Source organism: Ostrea edulis, chromosome 1, assembly GCF_947568905.1.
Source record: "Ostrea edulis chromosome 1, xbOstEdul1.1, whole genome shotgun sequence".
Lineage (NCBI taxonomy): Eukaryota > Metazoa > Mollusca > Bivalvia > Ostreida > Ostreidae > Ostrea > Ostrea edulis.
Genome location: NC_079164.1, coordinates 11721570 through 11738717, shown reverse-complemented (window position 1 = coordinate 11738717; position 17148 = coordinate 11721570). Strand labels below are relative to the sequence as shown.

The 17148-nt window shown below is 35.8% G+C and overlaps 1 protein-coding gene across 1 annotated transcript; it reads right to left on the bottom strand.

The window, feature by feature from the left end:
• Positions 1-5140: 5140 nt before the first annotated feature.
• Positions 5141-15501, bottom strand: LOC125678781 (uncharacterized). Its single transcript, XM_056142394.1, has 5 exons — positions 14656-15501; positions 12239-12981; positions 11955-12060; positions 10831-11028; positions 5141-5600 (listed from the first exon to the last, which is right to left on the bottom strand). Exons 1-5 carry the CDS (start codon positions 14973-14975, stop codon positions 5141-5143), a joined length of 1827 nt encoding a protein of 608 aa, XP_055998369.1. The 5' UTR covers positions 14976-15501.
• Between the last annotated feature and the right edge of the window lie 1647 nt (positions 15502-17148).

The following is a 17148-nucleotide window of genomic DNA, read 5'->3' as shown; positions in this document are numbered from 1 at the left end:
CTTGGATTTTACGTGTGACTTACTTTCTCGGGTGAGATCAAGCACATACATCGAATTCGCAACCCTAAATTTCTTATCTACAAACTTAGCTAAGTCGGAGAAACGTTACTCTCTACCAGTTTCAGTAATCGAGTGTGTAGCCGCTACCCATTTTGTTCTCAAATGCATAGATATTCTTTTAACAATCCATCTCAGACATTGACCGGTCGCGGTAGCTCAGTTGTAGAGCGTTCGCTTCGTAATCGGGTGGTCTTGAGTTCCAGGCCACGGGTCTTTTGGATATGACCTTAAAAACGGACGTACCATGTCGCGGCAGGCGTTGGCACGTTAAAGAACCCTTACTGCTGTTTTAAAAATCTTTTCCGTATTCCAAGGACTTTCTATTGTGAAATGATTGATATTACTCCAAGTTATTTCTCTTTCTTTTGTCAAATAGATCAACTTTTATGAAAATTCTTGTTAAATAAATCATTAAGAAATGATAACTTTTAAGAATTAGCCAGAAGGTAGGCGGCGATCATTTTCATGCTACATGCTGATAGATATTTAAATGCTGAGATCGAGCAGACGAACACCAAATCAGGACAGAGAATACTTTTAACTGTGAATTACGTAACATCGCCATCGAAACACAAAAAGTGCTGACTTTCCAGTACATTATGATAAAACTAAGAAAAATGAAAATTTCAGTTACATTCCTATAATTCAAACTGGAACCATGCTCCTTATTCACCCAACATGCATTTGTATCACGTGTTAAATGATTAATCTGTTAAGGAAGACGGTGGACGTGGCGGCCAATCAGTCAGATTCTTTCCTTGTATTCTACAAATAAAAGAAACAATGTATGATACTGTAGATATGGTACGCGAGTACTTATTATTGCGAAATGACTCGTGGACGTCAAATCGCGAGAAAATAAATTCGCGAGTGCTCTGTTGATCAAGTGTTTTTGCGTGTATTTTAGCAATGCAAGGTGAAGATAACGAACAGTGATCAATCTCATAACTCCTACAAGCAATACAAAATAGATAGTTGGGCAAACATGGACCCCTGGACATACCAGAGGTAGGATCAGGTGCCTAGGAGGAGTAAGCATCCCCTGTTGACCGGTCACACCCGCCGTGAGCCCTATATCCTGATCAGGTAAACGGAGTTATCCGCAGTCAAAATCAGTGTGCCAAGAACGGCTTAACAATCGGTATGAAACACGCCAGACAGCATTTGACCCAATGCGAGGTTGTATTGACGAACTAGATCGTTATAACGACCATAGAATTTGCGAAATTCAATCGAGACTGTTGAAATCCCTGTACCATCAACTTGTTTTGTCAGTAGCTTTTCTCGATTTAAAAGCTGACTATATCCAGAACAAGCTCTTGCATATCGAATCAGTTGAGATATATAAACACCATATGCAGGTGATAATGGAATATTGCTACACAAATATGGGAAGTTGACGATGGAGAAGCTGAAATCATCCCGTTTGTCATACAGTTGAGTTGTCAGTTTGCCGTTAATGTATGATTCTCTTTATTCCCTTGCCTTTGTTGGGTATATTTAGAGTTATTTTCTTCATTAAGCGCTTCATGTGGACTGGTCAAGATTTCTGGAACTCTGCAAATTGTTTGTTTCCTTTCTTCGTCCGTAAAGGTCTCAGTACTCCTTCACGATGGTGGCACGAATGCATCGAGTCCTTCCGATTTAGGTTGTGGTTGATGACGTCCCCCTTATGCTTTGCATATAATTATCTCTATTTTGTATAAAACATCGTCGATTGTTTTAGCATTATGTATGGATCATGCCACGAAAGAGATAATTTCTCTTCTAGTTCCATATAAACACTCAAACTGCCTCTCCGGGGGTGTAATGATTTAGACTGTAGTCCCTAGCCATATTGTGGAGAGCTAAAATCAGATTGTTACGAGCAAATCTATGTATTTTATTTATTTTTGTCTGATATACCATGGCTATATTCTGGTTCGAACTTGATTTCATGCATTTAAGGATCAACGCGACCGATAACCAAGTCCAAAGGGAGCGTAACAGAACATCCAAACATTTCACATGGACTTATTCCTGTTTCTTCGTGAGCTCATGACCGGTATACGAGTAAAGGTATCAAATCATCCTAATCTCTTTTGTTCTCGCTCACTAAAAGCATGCTTTCTATTGTTCTGTTTCTTTTTTATATGACTGGGGCCTATAAGGAATTCTGCGGGTTTTATATACGTGTATACCCAGTATTCCACACATCCCTAAAATTATAAAATTTGTCCTTGGTTTGAATGGATTTGCGAAACTACGTGTTTTATTAGTTATACCCCACACAACAAAGTGTATAATGTTTTTGAAACGTCCGTCCGTCCGTCAGTCCACTCAACAGAATTCCATGAAACGTTAAAGTTAGTAAGGACACACTTTGTAGATGTGCATATTCCAAGGAAATTCTGATTCAATAATTTTTCTGGGAGTTATGCCCCTTACCTCTTGCTTGTCGTAGGATGCGACTAAATGGGGCGGTCCTTCGGATGAGACCGCAAAAACCGAGGTCCTGTGTCAGAACAGGTGTGGCACGATAAGATCCCTCCCTGCTCAAAGGTCATAAGCACTGAGCATAAGCCCACAGGGGCTAAGCCCGTTTTGACCCGAAACTCATTGTAACCATAAATATAGAAAGGGGTCTAACTCTAACTCACATAAAAAAAACTACCCACTCGCTTCAAATGTCTAAAAAATCAGAAAATATGTGTGATATGCGTAATTGGTCGGTCTCCATTCATAAAGTAATGTTTTAACTACTTGCATGCCAAATTTCAAGTCACGGGGTCTTAAAATAGCAGAGATATACGTCATCCTTTCCGAGATTTCGGCCGTTTATTTTTACTAGGACATTTACCGGTCCAGGTCAACTGGTGGGTTTTTCCCTATGACAACAGTGAAATCCAGAGAAGTGAGACACATTTCGCATCTATTGTACGGAATTTCACATAAATCTATGCTACTTACTTACTCATATTTCGATAAAGTTCTCCATGTATGCTCTATCTGGGTCTTTTATTCTGCAACAACATCGACTGCTAACAAAACCAGCCATTTTGTCTATACCGAAGTCCACAAGAAAGACCGAATCTGATTGGATGCATGTTATCCAATGCAAAAAGTGTCTATAAATAAGGATTATTTGGCGCATTATTTCAACTTGGAAAACAAAAACATGTCTCTTGTCATGGTAAATACGCAACATCAAAACAGCATTTTAAGATTATTCATAAATATCAACTGTTATTGTTACTCAAACTTTCCACTGTTGTCCTATATATTTTGTATACAAAGTTATAATTTATCAAAGTGTTTACAAATTATGATCTGATATGTAAATATTAGGGTCTATAGGTATGCTTTCAAGAATGTCAGTGACACATGGCAATTTAGTTTGTTATTTGAGATTTAACACTTGGAAATGCAATACTTGTTAATATTTCCTTGGAAACAAGAATGTTCAGAGAACTGACTTTTTTTTTTAAATACACGTGTACATATAATATTGGACATGAAAAAGGTGATCTTTGTGAAGCTGATAAATATAATGCTGGGAAAAAAAAGGGGGGGGGAGTTCACAGAGCATGTTACTTACCTGATAAACAAATGTACCAACTATACCATAAATAAGTGAAGGGGGGGGGGGGGGTCAAAAATGTAAAAGCACAAGTTTGAGAAAACCTATTCAATTAGTCATCATTTGAAATAAATAATGGAATAGTTACACATTCTGTAGAGCACAAATTCTGATTCTTAGCTACAGAATGAGACACAAAAGCACATGTCATTTGATGAAATTATTAAATTCAGGGGTGGAGGGGAAAATGGTACTGTTTCACATAAACAAAAGTATAAAATCACACAAATGTGTACTTCAAGTGAAAATATTAATGGATACAGCTTGCAACATGACCAGAAATTATTTGTACAAGCAAGTTTTTGTATCAAGCATATGTATCAATCACCTACTATACACCTCTGATAATGGTTCTTAATTTGGAACCACAATTATACTAGCTAAATTCAAACCACTGACAGAGAACACAGTGATAAACTATACCGGTACACAAGCAGTGTAATTATGGAAGTAAATAACACAAGCAATTTGGAATTGTACATATTACATTTATTGTATGCAATTCCTATATAGTTAAAACATAATTAACTGTTTCTAAAGATCATTCTTGTTCAATAGTTCAGGCAATGGAAATGTTTCAACAGTTTCAATAACTGAATTAACCTTTGAAATAATTTCCTTCTTTGAGTCTCTGGATTTAATTTGGCATCTGTATGCTTTACAAAACAGAACTAAATCTTTTTTGGTCACACATTCTAAATATCCTTTGTTCTTAGATATGATGGACTTAAGTAAATTGTGAGAAACTATTTTGTTCTCAGAGTCATCATCTAAAATGAAATTCATATCCACTTTTACTTCTTTAGGAACATTTTTTGATCTAACACAAATTTGTTTTCTATGTGCCTTTTTTTTCTACACACATAGACACAAGAAAATCTTTACGAAACTGATTGAACATAACCATTAGAAATTTCTCTGTCAACTCTTTGAATAATTGTTCAATTGCCCCAACATTTCTGAAATAAGCATGGGTATTAGAGTTTGATCTTTTTCAGATCATCAGGCATGCACTTTGTAGAAACACAACTGACAAACTTCTCTAGCAACTGGCACCTCTTGTTGATCTCTAAACTACAAAACTGATAGAGATTTTCACTATGAATGTTTACATTGTTATATACCAATAAAGATAGGCATGCTTCACAGATGGATACAAAAAATGCAAAAAGTTCATCGGAAATATTTGTAAGTCCTCTAGTAACATTCTGCTTTCGGCATGTTTCAATAAGCGATAGTGGATATTGTGATAAAGAACCAATAATGCTTTCATTCACAGACAAGTTGTCAATGATGCCCAACATAATACAAGATTCTTCATATTTGGCCCGATTTTCTATTTTCAGCTTGTAGCAATTTGAACGCAACTGTTTGATATACTTTTGTCTGACTTTAGCTACTCAATAGCCCCCTACATATTAAAGGAAATGTGCGACATAACCTGCTGAGAAATGGTTCTTTTCAAATCAAAACGCGGGCCTTGTATTGTGTAGAGGTTTGATGTTCATGACATGTACGATAAAATTCAGCGAGTCTATCTGGCTTAATGGCTTGTGGTATTTTTTCAGCCCGAATACTTTCAATCATATCATTCATAATGGAAAATTCATCAGCACAAAATTTATGCACATTCTTAAGAACACTCCCTGAACTGCACAGGATATCTAAAACATCATTTGTTTCTTTTTGCATGTCTGTCACCACATTTTTTACATAGAGATTTCTTAACATTTCTGTTGTGCTGAAATCAGCAGGTAAACTGAAGGTATCAGAGCTACACGGAGTATCACTGGTAGGAACTGTTAAAGTATTCAGAACAGTATCATCACACACCTCCATATCTTCAAACTCAGACTGCATTGCCACTGCTAAAATGTCTAGAGGTATTGATGTTTCTCCTTCAAAGTCAGAAACAATTTGCCTGAAATGTGCATACACCAAATTAAATGCATGTTTCATCATTCTGTAAAGCATATTCATTATTTGTCAGAAAACAAGAGGCCCATGGGCCACATCGCTCACATGAATCACCTTGGCTCATATCTAAAAACTTTGGTCCCTATTGTGGCCCCAACCTACCTCTGGGGAACATGATTTTTACAAACTTGAATCTCCACTATGTCAGGAAGCTTTCATGTAAATGTAAATTTCTTTGGCCCAATGATTCTAGAGAAGAAGATTTTTTTTAAAAAAAATCCCTATTTATTCCCATGTAAAACATTGATCCCTTATTGTGGCCCCATCCTACCCCCTCGGGCCATGATTTTAACAAACATGAATCTGCACTATGTCAGGAAGCTTTCATGTAAATGTAAACTTCTTTGGCCCAATGGTTCTTGAGAAGATATTTAAAAGATTTTCCCTATTTATCCCCATATAAAACTGATCCCCTTTTGTGTCCCCTTCCTACCCCCGGCGGCCATGATTTGAACAAACCTGAATCTGCACTACGTCAGGAAGCTTTCATGTAAATTTCAGCTTCTCTGGCCCAGTGGTTCTTGAGGAGAAGATTTTTAAATGACCCCACCCTATTTTTGCATTTTTGTGATTATCTCCCCTTTGAAGGGGGCATGGCCCTTCATTTGAACAAACTTGAAAGCCCTTCACCCAAGGATGCTTTTGGCCAAGTTTCGCTGAAATGACCCAGTGGTTCTGGAGAAGAAGATGAAATTGTGAAAATATTACACTGACGACAGACAACGGATGGATTTTGATCAGAAAAGCTCACTTGAGCCATTGGCTCAGGTGAGCTAGAAAATTCAGCTATCAAAGTAAATTCCACAATTTCAATTATCTCTACCCCTTCCCTAATACTGTTTTAATTATATAAGGATTTGACATGTAATTGATAATATTTAAACAGTTTGTCATTAGCATCAAAACTGTTTCAATTAAATTATTTACCAAAAAAAAAAATTGATTTTGGTAAATCAACTTTTAACTGTCTATCAAGAGGCTCATGGGTCACATCACTCACCTGAGTCACCATGGCCCTGTTTTTGTTCAACTGTTGGGATTTTTTAAAGATTTTTTTTTTCAATCTTTATTCCCATTAAAATTTTGACTCCACATTTCGGTTGAGCATCACTGAAGAGACATTATTTGTCGAAATGCGCATCTGGTGCATCAAAATTGTTACCGTATAAGTTTTACATTATTGCACCCTTCCTTAATACCACCTCTTCATGTTCTAAGTTTGAAGTCTTAATATGACTTTTTTTGGAATCATAATTTTATCTTGAAAAGAATGTTGAGATCACAAATTGTAATCTAGTGCATCTCGGCCTAATCTCATTGATGGGTGTTGATGATATCATTATAAATAATCATAGTCCTGCTGTTGCTGAGAATTTGAAATAAAGATTTTCAGAGATATTTCTCTACAAATTCCCATTTAAAAGTTTGAATCCCTAATGTCGTCCCACCCTACTTCCAGGGGCCATAATTTGAATAAACTTGAATCTGCTCTACCTAAAGATGCATGCATATTAACATGACTGATCATGATCCTGTTCTTGAAAAGAAGATCCTAAATTATATTCTGATATATCTGCATGTGAAATCTTTATCCCAAATTGTGGCCCCACCCTACCCCCATGGACCATGATTTGAACAAATTTGAATCTACTCTATCAGGAAGCTTTCATGTAAATTCCTTTTTTTTTGTTGGTCCAGTGGATCTTGAGAAGATTTTACAAATGTAACCTAAATACATGTATCTTCAGGTAAAAATATGATCACCTATTGTGCCCCCCCCCCCCCCCCCCCCCGAAGCCATGATTTGAACAAACTTGAGTCTATTCCATATCAGGAAGCTTTCTTGTAGATTTCAACTTTTCTGGCCAGTGGTGCTTGAGAAGTAGATTTTAAAATGACCCCACCCTATTTTTGCATTTGTTTGATTATCTCCTCTTGGAAGGGGACATGACCCTTCATTTGAACAAACTTGAATCCCCTTGACCAGAGGATATTTGTGCCAAGTTTGATTGGAATTGGTCCAGTGGTTCTGGAGAAAAAGATGAAAATGTGAAAAGCTTAAAGACAGACAGACAGAAGATGACAGACAAAAGGCAATCAAAAGCTCACTTGAGCTTTTCTGCTCAGGTGAGCCAAAATATATAGGCAATACCCATTTCACAACTTAGCATCCCTAATCTTTTTTATTATGTGTCCCTGACATTCTTTTCCTTCACCAAGTTCATTATCATTTAAAGTTCCAATTAAATTAAAAGTTCTTATATAGGTAATTAATAAATTTGGGTGGTTTGTTTTGATAGGCTAATAATTCGTCTGAGGGAAGAACCTGATGACGAAATTCAGCTTGAAAAACTTTACAATATATACCAATTTGAGAGTGTAGAATTATTTGGCAAAAGGATCCTATAAAGATTGAGTGGTTTTCCAAGAATATACAGGCTGTATTCAAAAATATCCAAGTTTTAAGGAAAACTGGAAAAAAAATCAGATATGTGAAAGGTCTTTCACTTAAAGATATTCCCCACCTAACTGACAATATTCTGGATTTCAACAGCATTCCAAAATATATGCCATCTGAAGTAGTTTCAGAAATCATATCAGAAAATGAAATTGTATGTGTATCCAGGACTCCATACAAGTGTAACAATTATCCCATTAACAAGAACATCTCTTTCTATGAAAATGGTGAATGGGAATTGAAATGTGCGAATCAGAAAATAGATTTATCATTCCTAAACATTTGTCCAAAGTATGTCTGCTCTAAGGAGGGTCTAGAATCTATTTTGAAAATTACTGATAAACTGAAAATGTGTGAAGGTGTGAAAATAACTACCTTAAAGTCAATTGCATATAGTAGATTCCAAACAATAGAACAATTTAATTATCACCCAGATAATGAAGAGAAGGAGAATTCTTTTACTAAAAGAATTATACGTTCAACTTTGTGCAGCAGATTCTTATCTGTCACATCTACAAGCAACACATGTAGAAAATGTCAAAAAATGGCTGTATCTGCTGAAAATGGTCAAATTTCAAATGAAAAGCAAAAGGAAAAAGAAATTGATAGTGCAGATCAGTGTGTAACAGAGGTAGATATAAGAAAGTTATTGCCCACTACATCTGTCAGCATGTTAACATTGCTTCTGAGCCAGGTTAAAAACTTGGGACGTAATCCAAAGGGCAGAAGATGGCCAAAAGAAATCATTTCCATATGTTTGGATGTAAAACTTATACGGTACCAATTTTGATGCACCAGATGCGCATTTCGACAAATAATGTCTCTTCAGTGATGCTCAACCGAAATGTTTGAAATCCGAAATAACTATGAAGTTTTAGAGCTAAATATAGCCAAAAAACAGCGTGCCAAAAGAGTGGAGCCAAATTCGTCCAAGGATAAGAGCTATGCACGAGGGAGATAATCCTTAATTTTGAAATGAATTTCTAAATTTTATAACAGCAATTAACTATCCATCCGTATTTTCAAGCTAGTAACGAAGTACTAAGCTACTGGGCTGTAGAGATCCTCGGGGACTAACAGTCCACCAGTAGAGGCCTCGACCCAGGGGTCATAATGTAAAACTTATACGGTACCAATTTTGATGCACCAGATGCGCATTTCGACAAATAATGTCTCTTCAGTGATGCTCAACCGAAATGTTTGAAATCCGAAATAACTATGAAGTTTTAGAGCTAAATATAACCAAAAACAGCGTGCCAAAAAAGTGGAGCCAAATTCGTCCAAGGATAAGAGCTATGCACGAGGGAGATAATAGAAGTCCTAAGAGTTATGAATGTTTAGAAAAAAGTAACATGTTAGTACTGCCATCTGTAAAACTGTTGATTTTGTACAAAAACTGTATTAGGCAAAAAGTTGGGTTCCACATTGAAATCTTTGAGTGGATGTTTTATGAGGCCACAAGATTACAAGTTCCTAAAGAAGGCTTTGTAGGGGGGATTGTTCTTGACGAAATGTCAATACAAGAAGATCTGCAGATTGAGAAAAACAAAGATGGGGTAGAATTAGTAGGATTTGTCAACAAAGGAGATGAGGCTAATTCATGTGCAGCACTAAGGGCAGGCACAAAACAGAAAAAACTTGGAAACCACGTCCTTCAATTTGTTTTTGTTTTTTTAGGACTGACAGGTTTTTTCGTTTTCCATTTGCCCATTTCATAAGTGACCAGATACAGGGCTATGATCTGCATATGCTTTTTTGGGATGCAGTGGACAGACTGCAGATGTTTGGATTTTCAGGCTCGTTTACTTCAATGGATGGAGCAGCAAACAATAGATCTTTTATGAACATTAATGTTTCTGACAAAAACAGTAGAATAACAAACAATCCCTGCAATTTTGAAGAAAAGGTTGCCTTCCTCATGGACTGTTCCCATGTAATAAAAAAGGTTAGAAACAATATTTTGGCCAGCGGAATTAAGAAAGGTTGCACACAAAACCTTCAATTAGTATCAGGAGAAATCATTCAGTGGCAAATGTTCCAAGACTGCTACACATGGGATAAAAAAAAATGCACTTCAGATACATAAAAAACTGCCCATGATAATAATAAATATGAAAAATCTAATTTTCTGAAAATATCTGTGGTAATTTTACTTCATATCTTTATCAAGAGAAAGTTTTAATATGTGAGATTTGTATGAAAATAAAATTTCTTTTCAAAAATATTTTACTATAACATGCTCTTCCCATATACTACAACATAAAAAAAAAAATCAAGTAATACTAATCACAATTCGGTAGCTCCCTGTGGTATGTTATTCTTCTTTTTTTTTTATAAACCCTTCACATCGATACCATGATTATAATTACAAAATCATATCATTCATTTATTAAAAGAAATATGTTCATTATACACTGCATACCTTTCATTTCAATTTGCCCTCCCCCCCCTTTCCTTGTCTGTAATACATGTATCTAAGAAGTAAATGGACCAAGTGACCACTCTTAAGTTAGCAAATATGTCAATCTCCTGCCTTTCAATTGTTTTATGTGACTTAGTATAACCAGATATGTATTATTTTCTTAAACATATGGAACTGTAAGTACTGTGACAGTGTATTCATTATAAGCAGCAATGACTCCTTTAAGATTTATGAACATGCTATGATATCAACATAATGTAAATCAAATAAAATCTGAAGAGATATGTAGTTTACCTGTGAAAACGACAACAAGTGAAGTCATCGATTGGAGTGCATGAGGGAGATTGAAGAAAGTCTGGAATAATATTTGGATGTGGAATGCAGACATTGGCATTAAAGTTGATAACCCTCAAATCAGTAGCCGATCGAACTCTGCTTATGGCAACCCCTAACTTCCCAGGTGCAAACATTTTACGACGGTCCACTTCTACACTGCAAAATTAACTTTTTATTAATATTCAAGTGGAAGTACAATACACATGCAAGGTGAAGATAACGAAGTGATCAATCTCATAACTCCTACAAGCAATACAAAATAGATAGTTGGGCAAACACGGACCCCTGGACACACCAGAGGTGGGATCAGGTGCCTAGGAGGAGTAAGCATTCCCTGTTGACCGGTCACACCCGCCGTGAGCCCCATATCCTGATCAGGTAAACGGAGTTATCCGCAGTCAAAATCAGTGTGCCAAGAACGGCTTAACAATCGGTATGAAACACGTCAGACAGCATTTGACCCAATGCGAGGTTGTATTTACGAACTAGATCGTTATAACGACCATAGAATTTGCGAAATGCTGACTTCAATCGAGACTGTTGAAATCCCTGTACCATCAAGTTGTTTGTCAGTAGCTTACCTCGATTTAAAAACTGACTATACCCAGAACAAGCTCTTGCATATCGAATCAGTTGAGATATATACACATGTTTTATCACAAAAGTGGCACATATGCCCCATACCTTCATTCATATTGCCTGAGATGTTAAAAAATGAAAAATTTAAATAAATTTACAAAATTTTGAAAATGCAAGTTTTAAGAAATAATTATGAACAGAAGTGACTGGGAAAGTTACGAGTAAAAGTTTATCAGAATCAGAGTATCAACACCCTTCCAAAAATCTCATAAGCAAATGCAGTTTTCATGAATGAAAAGTAGGTCAATCTTGTGATCAGGGTGTCTGGGTTAACTTTTTATCTTGAAAGAAAGGTTGTACAATTTTGATATGATAATATTTAGTTTAGGCTATTTCTGTTAATTAATTATCAATGGTCAGGCTTAGCTGGTGGATTTTGTGAACATAAAAATGTAATAATTAGTGCTTCATTATAAACATCAAATGAATTATAAAACTATTACCAGTTCAAAGTCATTCCTTGAGCTTTGTGGACTGTTAAGGCAAATGCTAATTTCAAAGGTATCTGAACCCTCTCTACAACATTTCTCTTCAAATCTGGACTATACACTGCAAACAAAGTTATTTTTCATTTGATTGTTGCAACTATCCCAACAGAACTAATATTCCCCAAAGAATATTCAAGAATTGTGAGAAATTAGATATGAAACGTTTGAGATTTTCAGAAATTTTAATCAGAATACTGAACTCTTTTACTGATTTAATTTCACAAGATATCTCACAATACCTGAAAATGATTCTTTTTTTAGTTTTCTGGTAATGTTCACGGATTGGAAATGAACTGTAGGCCCATCATTGTCACATGAAACCACACTGCCCCTAAGTCCATTAAAGAGTTTTCCTGAAATGTTTTGCAACAGGATTACAGGACATTCTTTCTTCAGCCACAGTACTGGAGGTGCTAATATCCTATGTAGAGAATCAAGTTTTCCAAAGTCATTACTAGTATATTCAAACATTTCTCCAGGCCATCTTATAATAGAATCTCTATTATGCTGTTCAACAAGATCATTTGTAGCATAAAGTTTGAGGGAATCACTTGTTTGGGAACAAAAGTCTCCACTTAATCCTTTGACAAATTTTTCTGTGTCTGAACTCACTTTCCCTACAGAAATTTCATTAACCACTTTGATAAATTGTGGATCATTTTGTCTAATTACTTCATCCAAAACAATTCTATGGGGTATAGCTTGCTGAAAAATTGCACTTTGAAAACAAAATTTTCCATCATCATGGTATAAAAGGTTCCGAATAGGTGGAAGTTGGTAGAAATCACCACTTAGAATAACTTGTATGCCCCCAAACAGCAAGTTATGGTTTTTTACTGCACAAGCTTTCTCCACAAGTTCAAACTGTTTCTGAGACAACATGGATACCTCATCAACGATGAGAACATCTGTCTCACAAATTCTGCTGTGTGTTTCCTTTTTGTAGTTTTCTAACACACTCTGTATCTTGGTGAGTTCATATCTGAAAATAAGAGGACTGATTTGTGATCCATTGCACTGGTTAGATTCAGAAATTTTTAAACAGGGGAACACTGATGTCTTGTGGTTGCTGACAAAGGGGGGCCAGGAGCTTAAAAAATTAACTAAATTTTCTAATTCAAAGGGTGGGGTGGGGGGAGGGGGCATCAAATTTTTGTGAGATTATCAACTATAGTTTCAATTTGTTATATATAACCATCAAAAGTCTAAACTGGAAAATGGGAGAGGTGGTAGACTTGTGTAAATTTATTTTCTCATAGTAAAATATATTTTAAAAAGTGTCCCTACCCCCTTGATATATAAATGTGTCTATTGTGTGCAGTTGTCTGCAATGTTAAGAACCCTAATTCCTGTATAACCGATCAAAGCATTTGAATAATTATTATCCCCTTACAATTCATAGCAAGGCAATATAGTAACAAGTGTTTGTGTAACACTGAGCTTGTAGACACTCCATAGATCACAATTTTTCATACTTCACATGTACCTTTCTTATCCAGATATAATAACAGTGATGATTTTGGGGTTCAAAGGTCAAGGTCACTATAGTGATAATTTTTATATCATAACTCAAATATTTTAGATAGATACAATACAGTTATCCTTACATGTGTAAAGGAACATCACAAATGAATTAAGTACCCCCACCTACCCCACCCTCATCCCTCCTTGAAGTTTTTCAATAAGAATTTGATATCCTTACAATGACTCAAATTACTTCTCAATTTTTTTTCTAGTGCAGGATGGTTACACCCTCTCCCAAACAACCCCCGGTCCTGTTTGGTGTCGTCCTTAATTCTAATGACCCATGTAGTTCAATACACATCTTCATCTATTCATAGGGATTATGTAATTTTCATATTCACACAGTATGTCTATAAGACTTACATTCTAATGAATTTGAGCATGTACCCTATATATGTGTCTATAATATTTCCATTCACAGGGGTTAAGCCCGTTTGGGCGCGGACTATGTAATGCTAGATTTTGTAATTAAAATACTTCAGAGAGTAGGAGCTTTGGGGGGAGGGGGGGGGGGCTTTAAAGATTAAGATGGCCCCCACATTCCTTACTTCTGAGGATTAGACCCCCTCCCGTTACAATAAACACTTGCATCTGCCTCTGAACATACATGAAAAAGGCAAAATATGTAATGCCACTGCATGCAAAGCATAAATATATGACTTTAACATATGTAGATTTGTTCAACATAAAAAAAACAACTAAAGGATGTGGTAGAATTTAAGAAGATTACTAGCTTATAGGTAATATTCTTCATAAATCCTACCCCATTCTTAAGCTTGTTTCAAATGTTGTGCTTTAAATAGCTGTTTGTTTGCATGAAATTTGCTTACAAAATTTATTTGAAATAAATTGACAACATCTACCTATATATCATAGATCCATTAACATGTTGTTGATTTTTAAAAAATATTGTCAACTTTTTCAAATTTAAATTTCACAAACCACAAGCAAGCTCCATGGTATGATTTAAAATAAGCCTCTCGGTTATGAAAATTACTTTAGCTAACTGAAAATCTCTTGAAATATTATTATTGACAGAAGATGTATTATATATAGAAATATATAACTTCATTTGTTATATGAATATGGTAATATATTCCGATATTTTCTACAAAATAGAATCAAGTATTACCTTCCATCGTCAATCCCACTCCAACTGTGAATAGTCTGGGCATTGGCTCCGAATCCATTAAAATTCGTACAGGCAATCCCTGTGGTACATGTGATGTACACCATTTTGTTTTGTTTCTTCAATAAGTTGTAAATTTCAAGTAGCAAAAATGTCTTGCCTGTCCCAGCCTGGCCCCCTATATACAAATTGTGACTGGATAAAGCCAAATCAATTGCACTTTGCTGTCCCTCAGTGATCATTTTGTGAATAGATTTTACGTCGTATGTGTATATAAAAGACAGAGGTACTTTCGATTTATTCCGCCAAAAAGAAAAGGTCATGGTCAAATATTACCAAGAATATCAACCAATGACATTTCTTTTAACATGAACTATCAAAATGGCTGGTTTTGTTAGCAGTCGATGTTGTTGCAGAATAAAAGACCCAGATATAGCATACATGGAGAACTTTATCGAAATATGAGTAAGTAAGTAGCATAGATTTATGTGAAATTCCGTACAATAGATGCGAAATGTGTCTCACTTCTCTGGATTTCACTGTTGTCATAGGGAAAAACCCACCAGTTGACCTGGACCGGTAAATGTCCTAGTAAAAATAAACGGCCGAAATCTCGGAAAGGTTGACGTATATCTCTGCTATTTTAAGACCCCGTGACTTGAAATTTGGCATGCAAGTAGTTAAAACATTACTTTATGCATGGAGACCAACCAATTACGCATATCACACATATTTTCTGATTTTTTAGGCATTTGAAGCGAGTGGGTAGTTTTTTTTTATGTGAGTTAGAGTTAGACCCCTTTCTATATTTATGGTTACAATGAGTTTCGGGTCAAAACGGGCTTAGCCCCTGTGCATAAGCCTAAATTTTGCATCCCTTCACCGGCAGTGGTGACGTCTCCATATGAGGGAAATAATATTGAGAGGGACGTTAAACAATATTAAATCAATCAATCAATCCTCCAAGACCGCTCAACAGAATTTCATGAAACTTTGTAGTTAATAAGCACACATAGTATAGATGTGCATATTCCCAGGAAATGCTGATTCAGTAATTGTTTTAAGAGTTAAGCCCCTTTTGAACTTAGAATTTCGAGCCCGTCTGTCCTTTTATTGCAGTAATGCATAGCATTATCATTCATTATGTGAGGCAATGTTGGAGCGTAGGGTATTGTGAGCTTGCTCACTTTTTCTTTCCTTATAGAGAGTAGATTCATCCATTTGGTGAAATAATCACCCATAACCTGAATATGGGCAAAGGTCCTGGTGTGTCCACTGCCCATCTCTATATAGCAACACATACAATGTATTTTTGATGATACGATTTTAGTACTGCAGTTGGAGATTTCCTAGCTGCACACTTGTCGCAACACCTACGGAAACGCTGTATATCTTGTGCCAATATTTCTATCTCTGGTTTTCGACAGGGTTTTGTTAAAACCTTAATGACAGCATGTTATATTACAATGGATTAATGTTATAACCTTCCCAACCATGGACTTTTGGGGTATATTTAATACTTGGGTACGACTCCTTCCCATTTGTGATACAAGATTTCATTTTCATAATCATCCCACCTCTGTTGTGTCCAGGGGTCTGTGTTTGCCCAAGTATCTATTTTGTACTGCTTGTAGGAGTTATGAGATTGATCACTGTTCGTTATCTTCACCTTGCATAATAGAGAGAGTCAAACCTTGCCCAATAATATTTGCAAATCTCAGGTGGGATCCTGTACCTAGGAGGAGTAAGCATCCTCTGTCGACCAGTTACATCCGTCGTGATCCTTATATTTTGATCGGGCAAACGGAGCAATCCGAAGTAAAAAAAATAATGTAGTACAAATAACGGCCTTAATTGGTATGAAACACGTCAGACAGCATTTGACCTAATGACAGGTTGTATTGGTAAATTAAATGGTTATAACAACCATAGAATTTGCGAAATGCTGACTTTAAACGAGACTGTGGCAACCCCTGTAAGATCAACTTGTTTGTCAGTAGCCTGCCTCGATTTAAAAACTGATCATACGCAGAACAAGCTCTTGAATATCAAATCAGTTGAAAGACAAACACCATATGCAGGTGATAATAGAATATTGCTACATAAATATGAAAAGTTGACGATAGAGATGCTGGAGTCATCCCGATTGCCATATAAAGTTGAATTGTTAGTATGCCATTAACATCTTATCTAAGTATGCAGCAGATGTGGAATACTCAGGTGTCTTTTATTTCGAGTTTACTGGAATAAAGCAAATCGAGATATAAATGAAAATGATTATTTTCATAGATAAAACGTCATCGATATTTCTAAATGTAAAAAAAAAACAAAAAAAACAAAAAAAACGGAATGAGAATATAGAACCAACAAATACTTATTTATTAACTTTTTGAATGCCTATACTTCCAACAAATGTTAGAGTCGGGTTTTACTAAATGAAAATAGAAATGTTGTATTTAAAGACTTTTGTTCATGTTACATAGTGTTGAATAAACA